At 41.2% G+C, this 14,048-nt stretch overlaps 1 protein-coding gene across 1 annotated transcript in view; it reads right to left on the bottom strand.

The window, feature by feature from the left end:
- The window catches only part of MAP7 (microtubule associated protein 7), a 124,989-nt gene that overhangs the window by 57,517 nt on the left and 53,424 nt on the right, over positions 1 to 14,048 (bottom strand). Inside the window, exon 2 of the mRNA XM_015572075.1 lies at positions 1,247 to 1,348. Coding sequence (XP_015427561.1) covers positions 1,247 to 1,348 — 102 coding nt within the window. The remainder of the gene's footprint in view (positions 1 to 1,246; positions 1,349 to 14,048) is intronic.

The raw sequence follows: 14,048 nt of genomic DNA, 5'->3' as shown, positions 1-14,048 counted from the left end.
GAAACGGCAGGCGCAGAGGCCTGCAGCCGCAGGCGGGGAACGTTGGTTTCCTCTGTCACTGAGGCAAGCAAGCCTCATGTTAGTTTCAAGCTGCCTGGCTGCCGGTGGCCAACTTGGCTGACAGTTAATTTGCATATCTCGCTGATTAGACAATGAAAAGGGTAGCGGTCGTACGCCAATTACCATGTTTCTCTTTTATTAGTGTAGATTATAAATAGATGGTAGGTGGATAGATGGATGGATAAATGAAAGGATGGAAAGGCAAAACAACTAAATGGGGAAATCTCAGCTTGCTAATTGAAATGCCACTGAAGGCTACTCATGTAATATTTGTAATAATATTACTTATTCTTCTTTCTTCGATTTATGTCTTATTGAAAAGTGTCTTTTGTAAGACCTTTTCCATATGGGCAAAAGCTCCACAAATGTAGATATAATGGAGGATGTTTCCTAAGAGGTTATATGCAATTATCTCTATGTTTATTATTATTATTTTAATTTATTTATGTTTATTAATATTATCTCACTGATTCCCTGGTCTTGAGTAACTTTGGCCTTGGAAGCAGCATGAAGTAGACTTCCAAGACACTCGTATTCATTTTGCCTTTACCTTCCTTTGATTATCTCTCATCATCATACTGTACATTAGTCTCTCCCAAGGACCACACAATGGTTGTTGGATACCTGGAAGCAAATGCATTGTCTATCCAACTGTTTGTATTATGTTTACAGACCGCTTCTTTGGATCACCGAATGGAACAGACTATGAATCATAGGTTATTAAATTAAATTACTGTGTAGCTGTACAATCATTGTAGGGATTGGTGAACAACAACTAATTCTATACCAGCTTTGTTATGTGTAAAGATTTTCTTAAATGGTTTTTGAAAAAGTCAGAAAAGTGATATGCAATAATGCTGGGCATACTGAAATGTGTCATACTATCACTTCAAACAGGATAGTAAAATTATTACCTCTTATACACTGCTTGGCAGTAAACAGTGCATCCACATACACCATCTCATTGACTGTCAAAATGATTCTGAGAGGTAAATAGGGAATGCCTTTGAATCTCCATTTTAAAAAGAGAAAATCAAGGCTTTGAGAGGTTCTCTAAGAAACTTGTACAAGTCAGTATGAGCGCGTGTTCTGGTGGCAGAACTGGAACCATGCTCCCCTACATCCTCGCATGTCTTCAAGGTTTTGGGATACCTCCCGTTTCCACAGCAAATGCAATGCATCATACCTGGCTTATTTCCTGCGTGGTTGCTATTTTGTCCTGAAATAGCAGAGTGCGGCCGGTTGGAGGCAGCAGTTTTCTTCTCATGTACTTTGTAGCTGTCAGGCGCTACACAGATGAGACAAAAGAGAAAACACATATTTACTTGCTTAAAATTTATTCAGAAACTTTTCACTTATTCAATATTTTCCTGTTAACCTTTGCATCGGGTACTAGGCTAGATTTAGGAAAAAAAAAAAAAAGATGACGCAGTTACAGTCCTTGCCCTCAAGGCACATGCTGTTCGTAGGGAAGGACACCTCCAACAAGCAACAGCCTGCGTGTAAGGAGCCAATCTGTAGCTGTGGCACGTTCATGGGTGTGTGAAGCCGTTTACCCTGCTGTCCCAGCTTTCACATAAAACAACCGTGTGGAAACATGATTGGAATCTAAAACCTCCGATCTTAGTTCTTACGAAGTTCGTGTGCTGGGCAGCAAAGAATTCCAAGAACACAACCAAGTAGGTCACCAAAAGGGAACCAGGATATAGAATGTACTATGGTTTTGAGAAAGCTTCAGACCGGAGTTCAACAGCAAAGACTGTTAAAGAGACCAAGGGAAGTGTATTCTAGGGAAGGAATGAAGGGCAGCAATACCAGGCAGTTCTCGGTTATATAAAGTATTGGGTTCTCCAGGACCAAACCATTTTTCTTTACCTGTATTACTTTATTTAACATATGTCCAGAGGGTACTTAAAGATGTTTGCTACACTTATAGACAGAACTCGTGTCAACAACCAAGCCCTCGCTGTGGCTCAGCGGTTAGAGCGTCAGCCTACACAGCTCTCATCCCACTCAGAGTAAAACACAAGGTCTCTATCATGGCCTAGAGCAGTGGTCGGCAAACTGCGGCTCAGCAAATCACGGCTTGCGAGCCACATGCGGCTCTTTGGCCCCTTGAGTGTGGCTCTTCCACAAAATACCGGCTCTTCCACAAAATACCGACTTTTGCGCATGGGCCACGAAGTTTCAATCGCACTGTATGTGCGCGCCGGCACGTGGTACTTTGTGGAAGAGCCACACCCAGGCGGCCAAAGAGCCGCCTATGGCTCTCGAGCCGCGGTTTGCCGACCATGGGCCTAGGGTATTATATGGTACAGCCTTTACCTTGTATCACTTTCCCTTTATCTGCCCTATGCATACTGACCAACTCAGTCCACCTCAGGGCCTTTGCAATGACCTGAAGTGTTTTCCCAGTTATCAACATGGATCTCTCCTTCACTTTCTTGGGGTCACTGCTCAAAGGTGACATGAAAGACTCCCCTTGACCTGTCTGAATTAGCACCCCGTCACTCAGCACTCCCCTCTTCTCCTTATCCTGCTGTTGATAGCCCTTGCCTCCTGACGACTTCCTTTCCATTAGGCTGATATTGTCTACAAAACAGAAATCATTTGCTCAAGGTTTTTAAGCCTGAAAGGATGTGATAACTATTGTGCTTCAAGAAGACTAAATTTAAAAATGTTACCCAAGATGTACTAAAAAAAATTGCTACATTTACAAAGTTTACCTTTGATCTCTGAATGGGGTATATATTGAATTTTTATGGCTCTCTCTCAATTACATATACTATTAGCTAGCACGGAAAATCAGACTTAATAGTAAAAAGTATCTCATGCAACTTAAATATTCCTCAGTTTCTATTTATTGGCATTAAATGCTCAAGCAAACATTGATTGGTTTAACTCTTATCCAATTGAGCTTTCTTTGCCTTATTTTCAGGGAAAGGTCTATAAAGACACAGTAAGAGAATGGACAGGCTGCTAATAAACAGCAAACAGTCTCAAATTAGTGGTTTCTGGTAGGATTTTGCCACTTGAGGAAATTTTACCAGGAGATTCACCACTGGAAAAAGGCTGTGTTCTGTGTGGACACACTTAACGCTGGGGGATGGGGACACACCAAGCAGAGCACGAGTGAAGCCAGGATATTTGAAATACTTTCATTATAATTAGTAAGCTGTTAGGGATCTTCTACTTATTTTTAATTCACTGAAAGATAATTAGGACCACTTGTTTAAACTATATTTCAAATGTATTCATTTCTTTCTTGCCTTATTATATTTGACATAATTTAAACTTTCTCTGGTAATTGAGTATCTGCATTGCCTCAGGTCCTGACAACAAATATCACCCTAATCGAATATTATATCACAGTGGGACACAAAGGAGATTAAAAAGACCACAACATGCCCTGGCTGGTTTGGCTCAGTGGATAGCACGTAAGCCTGCGGACTGAAGGGTCCTGGGTTCGATTCCAGTCAAGGGCACATGCCTGGGTTTTGGGCTCGATTCCCAGTAGGGGGCGTGCAGAAGGCAGCCGATCGATAATTCTCTCTCACTGATGTTTCTATTTCTCTCTCTCCTTTCCTCTCTGAAATCAATAAAAACATTTTTTTTAAAGACCATAGCACATTCAGTACAAGTGACTTTTCTGAATAATCCCTGATAATTTTTGGTTGAAATTTGCTTTATTATCTTGAACCTCAAGTGTAAAAAATAAATTGCAATTAAACTAGAGGTCTGGCTACTTGGATTCCAATTTATTTGTATCTATCTTTTATTGGATCCACTCTAATTAAACATCTATCTACTCACTTACTATCATCTGAATCTCAGAAATTCATTTCTATCCCAGAACACCTTCTGGGGCCTACTCAAGACAATTTTTAAAATCTATTTTAAGATTTTTTTATGTTCATGTAAAACAGGTTAAATTTAGTAAAATAAAGGGAATTTTAAAATTGTCAGCTGTTTAGTCCATGATTATATACTGCTAATTTCTTACCCTTCAGTTGGATATTTAGTTTTCAAGCTATCTTTCCACATTTTATAGGTTTTTATTTCTCTTTTATTACTATAAGATTCCTTATTTCCGCAAAAACCTCTCTGGTTAACACTCTATTTTGGTAAGAGGGAAGATACAGACTCAAAGAGACCTGCGTTCAAATACGAGCCCTGTTACTAACTGAATGACCTTCAGAAAGTGTCTTGACTTCTCTGAGTAGGTAGTAACGGGGCGAGATGGTGTAACTCACAGGGTTGTGGGAGGGTTCATTGAGAAGACGTATGCTAAAAGTCTACCACAGGGCTTGGCACACAGCAGGGTTAACAGCCATTCAGTCCAACTTCATCTTTCATGTTCCTCCATCGAGGGCCGGGCCTCACACACCCACAGCTCCTGTGGGGTGTAGGTGTCTGGAGGTTAGTGGGGTAGACGCGCTTTCCAGTCAGCCGACCTGGCTCTGCCATTTAAAACTGTGAAGCCTCAGCGTGCCACTTATCCTCAGTCCTAATCCCCATCTGTAGAGCAGGGAAACACACTTACTTTCAGAGTTGTGAAAATTAAATGAGACTGCCAAACCCATGGTAGGCTCAATAAATGGTAAAATGTGCTTTTTGCCCTCTATTTATTTCCTGTGCAACTGTGAGACGGTGGGTTCCTGTTTCCGTGCTCACCCAGCACGAACAGGGAGAGCGAGTTTATGGAACTTGGTGACAGTGGTCCTGGGAGCAAGGTACCGGCGAGGCAGGAAGGTCTGGCCCGGCTGCTGGGCTCAGGGGTTTTCAGCTCAGCCACAGCCCTCAGGTCGGCTACACTTTCTGGGAGGTTTTTAGGATACCCTAGTTTGGGAGGAGGCAATCATCAGTCTTTCTGAGACTTAGCAAGATGACAGTTTTCTGAGATTTAATGCCCTTCAAGTTATCATCACATTAAGTTAATATAAGCCTTAATAAAAAACCCTTCATCATAATGAGAAAATAAAAACTTATGAGAGACTCTTTTTTTTTCCCTTTTCCTTTCTCTTCTTCTTTTTCTTTTTTTAAACGAAGTGCAGGGACTTTCATGCCTTAGGAACACAATGAGAACACGAATTTATTCATGTAAGATCTCTAACACTTAAATACCTGGAAATGCTAGGTAGAATCACATGTACCATTTTTAAATTTGCCACTAAAATATAAATGACTCAGGTGACTGCCCAATAGTTGAATCACTTTCCTTCATTTTTTAAAAACTGAGAACTTGGCCACATACTATGATACTCAATAAGTCTTCGCCTGCTGCATAAAATCTTTATTGATCTTCCGGCTAGCTTGAAAGCTTTACTCCATTAGCGTCATGTGTGCATGTTGGAGAAAAGACAAGAGGAAGGATACAGAGAAGCACCCTGGTGGTCTGGGACTGTCTCTAAATCATTCTGAGCAAAACACAGAGGCAGCAGACATACAGGTCTCTCATCTAGCAAAAATTCTGCAGCTCCAGTGGGTGCCCCAACGTGCCTCCATGCTCCACATCCTCCATAACTCACTGCATTCCGTGCAACGTCCTCCAATTGATCAAAATAACTAGTCCAACAAATGCTTCATTTAGTGAAAAGTCTCTTTTTAAAAAATATATATCTTTATTGATTTCAGAGAGGAAAGGAAAGGGAGAGAGAAACATGATGGCAGAGAGAACTGTTGAATGGCTGCCTCCTGCACACCCCTACTGGGTATCAAGCCCACAACCCAGGCATGTGCCCTTGGCTGGATTCTAACCTGGGACCTTTCAGTCCGCAGGCTGACACTCTATCCACTGAGCCAAACCAGCTAGGGCTAGTGAAAAGTCTTATTAGAGTAATAAGACTTCAGAGGCAATCTTAAGTCCAAACCTCACTGATGTGTGGTTTTCACACCCACAAGGATAATGTATCTCTGTCACTATCTTAAACAAAATGTGGAGTGTAGGTGGGGAAATAGAGAAAGATTCACCCGCAGCTCTGCATGGGTTCTTCTTGGACTTTGTGGACACACCACCCGCAGGCGACACACACAGCTCTGGGAGAATAAATGAGAAGGCAGACCTAGACTTTCAGCCACATGTGACTGCCATCTTTTGCAGTAAGAAAGGCTGGCTATTGCAACTTCAAGTTTCAATCTCATAATTTTGATCTGTCTATGAAGAAAAGAGTTATCATAGCAGGACTGAGAGGGCTATCCTTAGACATGCTTGATGTTGCTACCGTGAATCTTAGCCACAAGCGTGACCATCTGCTGAGTTCTGAGTCTTCCTAGTGATCACAGGACCTGGGGTGGTCTTGGGGGATCTCCAACACCTAACAAATAGCTGTCTCGAGAATCTGGCTGCAGAATACTGTGAGGGCAAGTGAAGAATGTTACAGTTTAAAATCATAATGTAATTCAGGGTGCTTCACCTAAAAGTTTCTACTTCATAACCCTTTTGCTTGTTTGCTTGACATTTCATTTTTCTTCTGATATAGCTGCCAGGAGTGTTGTAATATTTGAATCATAGATAGTAAATATTTTATCCATGGTTACTTGTGAAAGTTGCATTAGAACAAGGAGGACATAATGCACTCTCGTAATTCCTAATGATTTTTCCGATTATTCCACATGATGAAGAGCCTGCCCTTGGTTTAAATTCTTCATTGTTACATGTGAAGTTGCATAGTAATGATCAAAGCTCCTGGAAGTTAGCATCAGAAAAGAAAGAAAATGTTTAATGAAATTCTAAAGTGGTTTTGACATTGTATCAGGCAAGACTTCAAATCAAATGACTGTTTTTCAGTACATAATAGAATGGTCTGCCCAGTATGACTTGTAGTGCCTCGGGAATTTGAGTGATATACTCCACAGACAACAGTATCCGACTTACACTGCTTGGGGAAAAGCATGCGAGCATTACGCCTCTCCTGGAAACATCAGACAGGCTACACAGCAGGCATGTCAGCTTTGAGAGATGTGGAAACCCCAATCTTTTCCCAAAGCAATTTCATAGATAATCTGTTTGTTCAAAAGGCAAAGAAATATCCATCTTTACTGAAATAAAGGAAAGCATATTTCAGAAAAACACATGTTCCATATATTTATTGGAAACTATTGGGAATCACTTCTTAAGCTGATATGTTTAGCCGACAGGAGTAAATACACACACTTTAAATTCAACCACAAAGGCTTTTATCTAAAAACAAACAAAAAATAAATACAACAAACAAAAACCTTCTTTTAGCCAGATGGCAACACTATAAATAGAATAGAAAACGCTGTATTTTCCACCTGCATTAATATAAACCAGATTAAAAGGCAAGCCGTCCTGTCCCCATGGGTGACGCACTTTCCTGGAGACTTATCACCAGTCACAACGCTAGCTGCTCCACAAATTATCTCTGCCTCATAATATGAGTAAGGTTTATGACTAAGCAAAGCACAGAGCAAAGTACAGAAAAGAGGGGGAAAGCCTAACCATATTAAAAGTTTTCCAGTTACACTGAGAAATGGTAAATTACAGAGATGTAGTTAAATTGTCCAAATTTCAACAGCTGGATAGGGAGTTTATCAAATTAGACCCAAATCAATTAAATACAATGTGTAATTAAAAGCAACTATTTAAATAACTTGGGAAAGAAAAATAATTAGAATTCAATTTTATTGTAATCAGCTTACATTAACCAACTAAAAGAAGTTGTTTTTACTTTTAACAGGATCATATTTTACTTTAAAGAAAGCTAAGACTTAGCCTGTTTGGCTCAGTGGATGGAGTGTCTGCCTGTGGACGGAGTGTCTGCCTGTGGGCTAAAGGGTCCTGGGTTCGATTCTGATCACGGGCACATGCCCGGATTTGTGGGCTTGATCCCCAGTTGGGGACATGCAGGAGGCAGCCAATCGGTGATTCTCTCTCATCATTGATGTTTCTATCTCTCTCTCCCTCTTCCTTCCTCTCTGAAATCAATAAAAATATATTTTTAAAAAAGAAAGCTAAAATGGCTAATGCCAGTGTTTTACAAAATGACTATCAAAGGTCACAAAACAGAAAAGGTAGCAAGTGCAAAATAAAATGATCAAGGTAGAAAATGGACAGTTCTTAAAGAGTCCGAATAAGCAGTGGAGTCCGTTTTAAATATCAGTTTTGCAAAGAAACGTGACTGTAAGTTTAATTCTGTATTAGTTGACTGAATGTGCTTAATCTGTGAAATAAAGACACACATACACAATTGCAGAATATCAATAATTAATCATCCCTCCTCTGCAGAAAATATAGTAAATACTTAGCTTTAAACTTTCTTATGTAAACTCTGAAACACTAAATAGGAATGAGTGATAAATAATGAAAGGGCACATTTATTCCAATTCATTTCACATTACCACTGAACATTTAACTTACAGGTGGTTTAAAATTATGGGCCAACCCAGTTTCACATGCTGCTCTATGCTGCAGTCATTTCTACATTTCTCCTCTCTCATTGGAACACCAGCCTCACCCTCACTCCAACTATTTAAATACAATCTGTCTTTTTTTTTTCTTAAAAAAATGAAACAAAACACCTTGAAATGGTCGTCACAAAATAGTCATGGAGATGTAAAGTACAGCATAGGGAATATAGCCAATAATATTGTATTGTCTATGTACAGCGCCAGATGGATACTTTAAATATCAGGGGGAACACTTTGCAAAGTGTATGATTGTCTAACCATTACGCTTATACCTGAAACCAAAACAAAATAAGACTGAATGCAAAGTGGAATCAAAAAGTAAAAAGCAGCCTTAAATTTTTAGAGCAGTTTTAGGTTTACAGAAAAACTGAGCAGAAAGCACAGGGTTCCCATGTATCCCCTGTCTCCATTTGGGACCGCCCCCTCCCCCCCTCCCCCCCACTATAAACATTCTGCACAGAGTGGCACCTTTGTTTCGATCAATGAACCTACACTGACACGTTGCCAGAGTTCACTCTTGGTGTTCTGGGTTTTGACAAGTGCATAATGTCAGGCGCCCACCATTGCAGGATCAAACAGAAGCCAATCCATTTCCCCAGCACACTTCTAACTTTTACTACACCTCAGGTCTGACACACATTGCTATGTATGATATTAAGTGGGGGGATGGGGGTAGTAAAAGGCTACAGAGGACAGTGCATGAACTAGAAAGGAAAAGAACAGTGCCCATAAAACTAGATGGTGGTTAGATAATAAAAATATCTGAGTTGTGTCTTAGATAATGATGGCTTTTCATTCAGGGTGTTCATATGAAGGCTGGACACACAGAGGGATTCTCTACATGTTTCTAATTTTTTAAAAAAAGTGTTTTTATTGATTTTTAGAGAGACAGAAACATCAACCGGCTGCCTCCTACATGCCCCCTACTGGAGATCGAGCCCATAACGGGGGATGGAACTGATGACCTCTTGGTTCATGGGTCGACACTCAACCACTGAGCCACACTGGTCAGGCCAGGTTTCAATTTCAGCACCTCCTTCATTTGGCACATCATGAATCTTACACATTCTAACTGTTTCCAGAGGCCAGAAAGCGAAACAGGGGCTGGTTCATCACATTTAAGTCAGCATTTAATAACAGGAGGAGCAGTCCGAAGGGAAAAAGTGAATAAAACATACCAGATCAGGGTTTGAATAACATCGTTTGTGATAGAAATCAGTTCCATAGTGTTTCAAACAACTTCAAAGCCAGTGGGTTTCTGTAAAGAATGTGCGGAGTTCCCAGAGCAAAGCTAGTCTAGAAGAGCTCTGGATAAGTCCCGAACCACAGTCCTTCCTTCTAACAGCTAGGACCCTAAGGCCCCATATCTGACTGCTTAGCAACTGCACAGAAGGACTCAGGGGTTGGCTACAGAAGGACTAAATTAACTTCTCCATCAGCTATTCTATAAGTATCAACATAGAAGGTACTAACGCACACTTGCGTATAAAAAGAGATAAAAATAAAACTTTCAATTTTGCTTAATTTTAACTTAAAAATAACATTAGATTTTTTTATACTATAGGGAGACTATGAAGATAAAAATTTGGAAAAACCCAGAATTCCATCACCCAGATAACCTGCTTATTCTTTTTATCTTAAAAAAGAAATGCCTTTTATGTGGTTAGGAAATTCAAATAGTACATAAAGTTGCAAGATAAAAAGAAAAAGTTTCTTCCCCCCCTCCTTTATTTCTGGAAGAAAAAAAAAACAGTTTCGATGTACATATACATTTGCTTTCTGTTTATTCAAAACATCATGCTACTTACTCTTCTGTCCCTTTCTTTTCTCATTCGTTAATCCTACTTGGCCTACTTTTCAAGTTCCTTCTTTAATTACACTGCATTTCATCATTTCCAATACATGTCCGCAGTAACCAGATATCCCTGTCTCGCCTTCTCTGTAACTTTAAGTCCTCTGAGTCTTCATCGATGTGTGCGAGGGGACCCCGGCCTGGACTGAGTGTGGTTCACCTCCCTGTCTCCACGCCAGCACCTCATTCCTGTGTATGACTCTCTTGCAGTGGGGGCCGCTCTGCTTCTGCCAGTCTGGACTCCACTGAGAAGGCAACCTCTCCTAAGGGAAAGGTCTACAAAGAAACTCCAAGAGGCTTTACCTCCCTGGGGGATAGGGTAATGTGAACAAAGGCAGGAAGGGGAGCCGCGAGGAGCCGCAATGTTAGAACTGAATCAGAAGCTTAAAAACTAGGTTTGTTCCCCGTGGATACATTTCCCACTTCTTCCTCTCTCCGTTTTGCAAGCCGAACCTGTATCGGTTCAAGCTGTGGCTTCTGCCAACTGGTGGGAGACGCTGTGGGCTGGGCTGAGGATGAATTGCTTCTCTGGCATCTTCTCTGCTTAGGAAATGGAGCAGCACAGCACAAGGGTGGAACCCTTCCCGGCCACCTCTGTGACCCTTCAAAGCCAGAATCAGAGGCTGCTGAGCCTGGGGGCGAGCAGAAGAGCAGAACCCTGACCACCTGGAGAAGAAGGCTGGTGCCACCCGCATGGACGGACAGTGCTGACTCCCACTGGCCAGCTCTCTGCAGAGGCTGTATTGGGCCCCTCACTGCTAGGGACTTTCACGGGTGTGCAGTTTGTGGTCTGAGAATCCTGTCGGAGCTATTAAATAATTAAGACTATCATCCCGGAATGCCAAGAAATGTGACTAAGCCCGGACTTTGCTATGCTCAGAGTGGCAACCAGCAACTCAGTATCGGGCCAGGAAAAGGGGTTTAAGTCACAACGCATTCCTCCAATCTTCTATGGGATAAGTAAAAGCGCGATTTAAAACATGTTCTGTTCTCTCTTTTTTATTACTTTCTACTAGACATGGCATTTTATTTATTCAGTTTCTTCCATTTGCCACACTCCAAATGTCCCCAAATAGAGGATCTCAAATTTTGGAACCTGTCAAATATCTAAATGTAGTAACAAGCGAAAACAAAACAAACAAAAGGAAAGGATCCCAGTCTGAAAACAAGAGAGCGGGTTTACAGGGCCCTGCCAACTCTCAAAAGCACAAAGACGACAGTGTGGCAGGCGTCACACCCTGGCACACAGTATGGGGCCAGACGGAAAGGCTCTCTGCAAAAGGACAGAGCACTAACGGCTATTCAGTTTGCAGACTGCAACTTAGATGCTCATTTTCCAATACGTATACTTACTTGAAGTAGGCTACATCCATTTCAAACAGGAGAATACAACTACGAAATCTAAGTCCGCCTAAACTATAGCTCCTTCAGGGTCCACACAGAGCGAAGCCACAGCTGAGCTGATAGAATCTGACTCCTTTCTTCTAAGTGCTTCTGGAATGCATTTAACATGACCAGTTCTCACTTGACAACCTCCACGTGAGAGTTGGTAGCTGTTGTAGTTAGAGAAGCCAGAAAGAGGGTGAGGGAGACTGAGAAGGCAAACTTGTATAGACAGCTCCTCCCAGAAGAAGGGGGGAAAGTCAACCACTACCAAGAGGAGGTGGGAGGAACACAGATGTTAGTCAGACTGCTGCCCTTCCATCCCAGGGAGCACCGGACTGATCCCTGGCCTGTGGTGTCTCCCCACCCTGTTCTTTATCCAAGAACCTGCTCCTAGACAACCAGCTCTATTTTCAAAACTCCCATAAAGTCATTGTCAGACAGAACAATATTTAAAGAACTGTCTGGGTTTTCTAATGAAATGTACATGGATCTCACTGTAATCTTCGAGGGTCCCCTCAAACCCGCCACCTTTCCTGGACACACCAGAGAAGTATTTGAATGACATAGCAATATGGGTTTTTTTTTTTCTTCATTTTGATTCTTAATTATTGCAATATGGTTTCTTTTAGTTGACAAATGAAACCCAAGCCCATGACTTCTCCAAACTTTTTTGTTATTCTACTTCCTTTGACTGGAAATCAAACCCGCAGCCTTGATGTATTGGGACGATGCTCTAACCGACTGAGCCACCTGCCAGGGCTTCTACCTCCTTGGTTTTATAGCAGTGAAAAACCTAAGAAAGTTTTCACAAGAGAGTGTACTCTCTGTAAATAGTGAGGCAGGGCCCTGACCAGTTTTGCTCAGTGGACAGAGCATCGGCCTGCGGACTCAAGGGTCCCAGGTTTGATTCCGGTCAAGGGACACATCCCCAGTACAGGGTGTGCAGGAGGTAGCTGGTTGATGTTTCTGTCTCATCAATGTTTCTAACTTTCTATCCCTCTCCCTTCCTCTCTGTAAAAAATCAATAAAATATATTTTTAAAAAAATAGTGAGGCAGGGAGAGGCTGTGATACTGAGCTTGATCTCCATGTAGATGAAGGAAGGAGAAAAATTATAGTTCGGTGAGGATGAGGTAGGAAGAAGGAATTAGGAGAGAATCAGCTTTCGAAATGGAATATGATCAATTTGAGGTTACAGAACAGTATTATTAGGATAGGTGTTTAAAAACTGTTGAATGAATAATTCTGAACATTTTCTTTTATAGAGATTCCATAATAACATCTATAATAATAAAAGCGTAATATGCTAATTAGACGGGACGTCCTTCTGGACGACCTTCTAAACAAAGCTGGGTTGCAAGAGAACCCTGGGTCCCAGGTGCCTGCCAGCAGCTAGAGCAGAGGTTCTCAACCTGTGGGGTCGCAACCCCTTTGGGGGTTGAATGACCCTTTCACAGGTGGTCGCCTAAGACCATCGGAAAACACATATATAATTACATATTGTTTTTGTGATTAATCACAATGCTTTAATTATGTTCAATTCGTAACAATGAAATTAGGGGTCACCACAACATGAGGAACTGTATTAAAGGGTCGCGGCATTAGGAAGGTTGAGAACCACTGAGCTAGAGGGAAGCCCAGGTCCCAGGTGCCAGAGGGAAGCTGGTGCTGGCAGCAGGGGGAAGGAAGGCCTACCCTTGCATGAATTTCATGCATCGGGCCGCTAGTTACTACATAACAGGTTAAATGGGCTTTTGTGGGTTATCAGTTGCACATGTAATATTCTTATGATGTGAATATGTGTTTCATCTTTCAAACATCCAACTTATAAGTGATCTTCTGGAACACAACCCATATATCATTGAAAATTTCCATTTCTTTAAAACACTACAATAGTCTGGTAAATATGTATAAGGTGAGGGTCACAGGTAGACATTAGAGATAGTTGAGAATGGAAGTTCATTTAATAAATAAGTATATTTAGACATTTAGGCTTAAAAATATCTTGTCTTAGAAACAGTTATTCATATGTTCCTCTAATTAGTACCTCTGCATATGCAATTTAATTTTCTTTAGGCAAGATTTTCTGGCAGGCAAGCTGATCTTAACTTTGCAAACAAATATTCAGTAACGAAAGTATGATAACCATTGATGCATGACAAAACTTGATTTTTCTTATGTCTAAAAGATGACCTTTTTCATATCTGAAAACACTGGACAAGCATTTAGTCCACCTCAAAGCAGAAATGGGGAAGATGAAAGGGATGGCTGACACTTATCTCATTAGTGAGAGTTGTATTTCACAAGGAAACATTGACCTT

This window comes from Myotis davidii, unplaced genomic scaffold, assembly GCF_000327345.1.
Source record: "Myotis davidii unplaced genomic scaffold, ASM32734v1 scaffold266, whole genome shotgun sequence".
In the NCBI taxonomy this organism is placed as follows: domain Eukaryota; kingdom Metazoa; phylum Chordata; class Mammalia; order Chiroptera; family Vespertilionidae; genus Myotis; species Myotis davidii.
The sequence above is the reverse complement of the archived record's forward strand: the minus strand, read 5'-3'. Positions and strand labels throughout refer to the sequence as shown.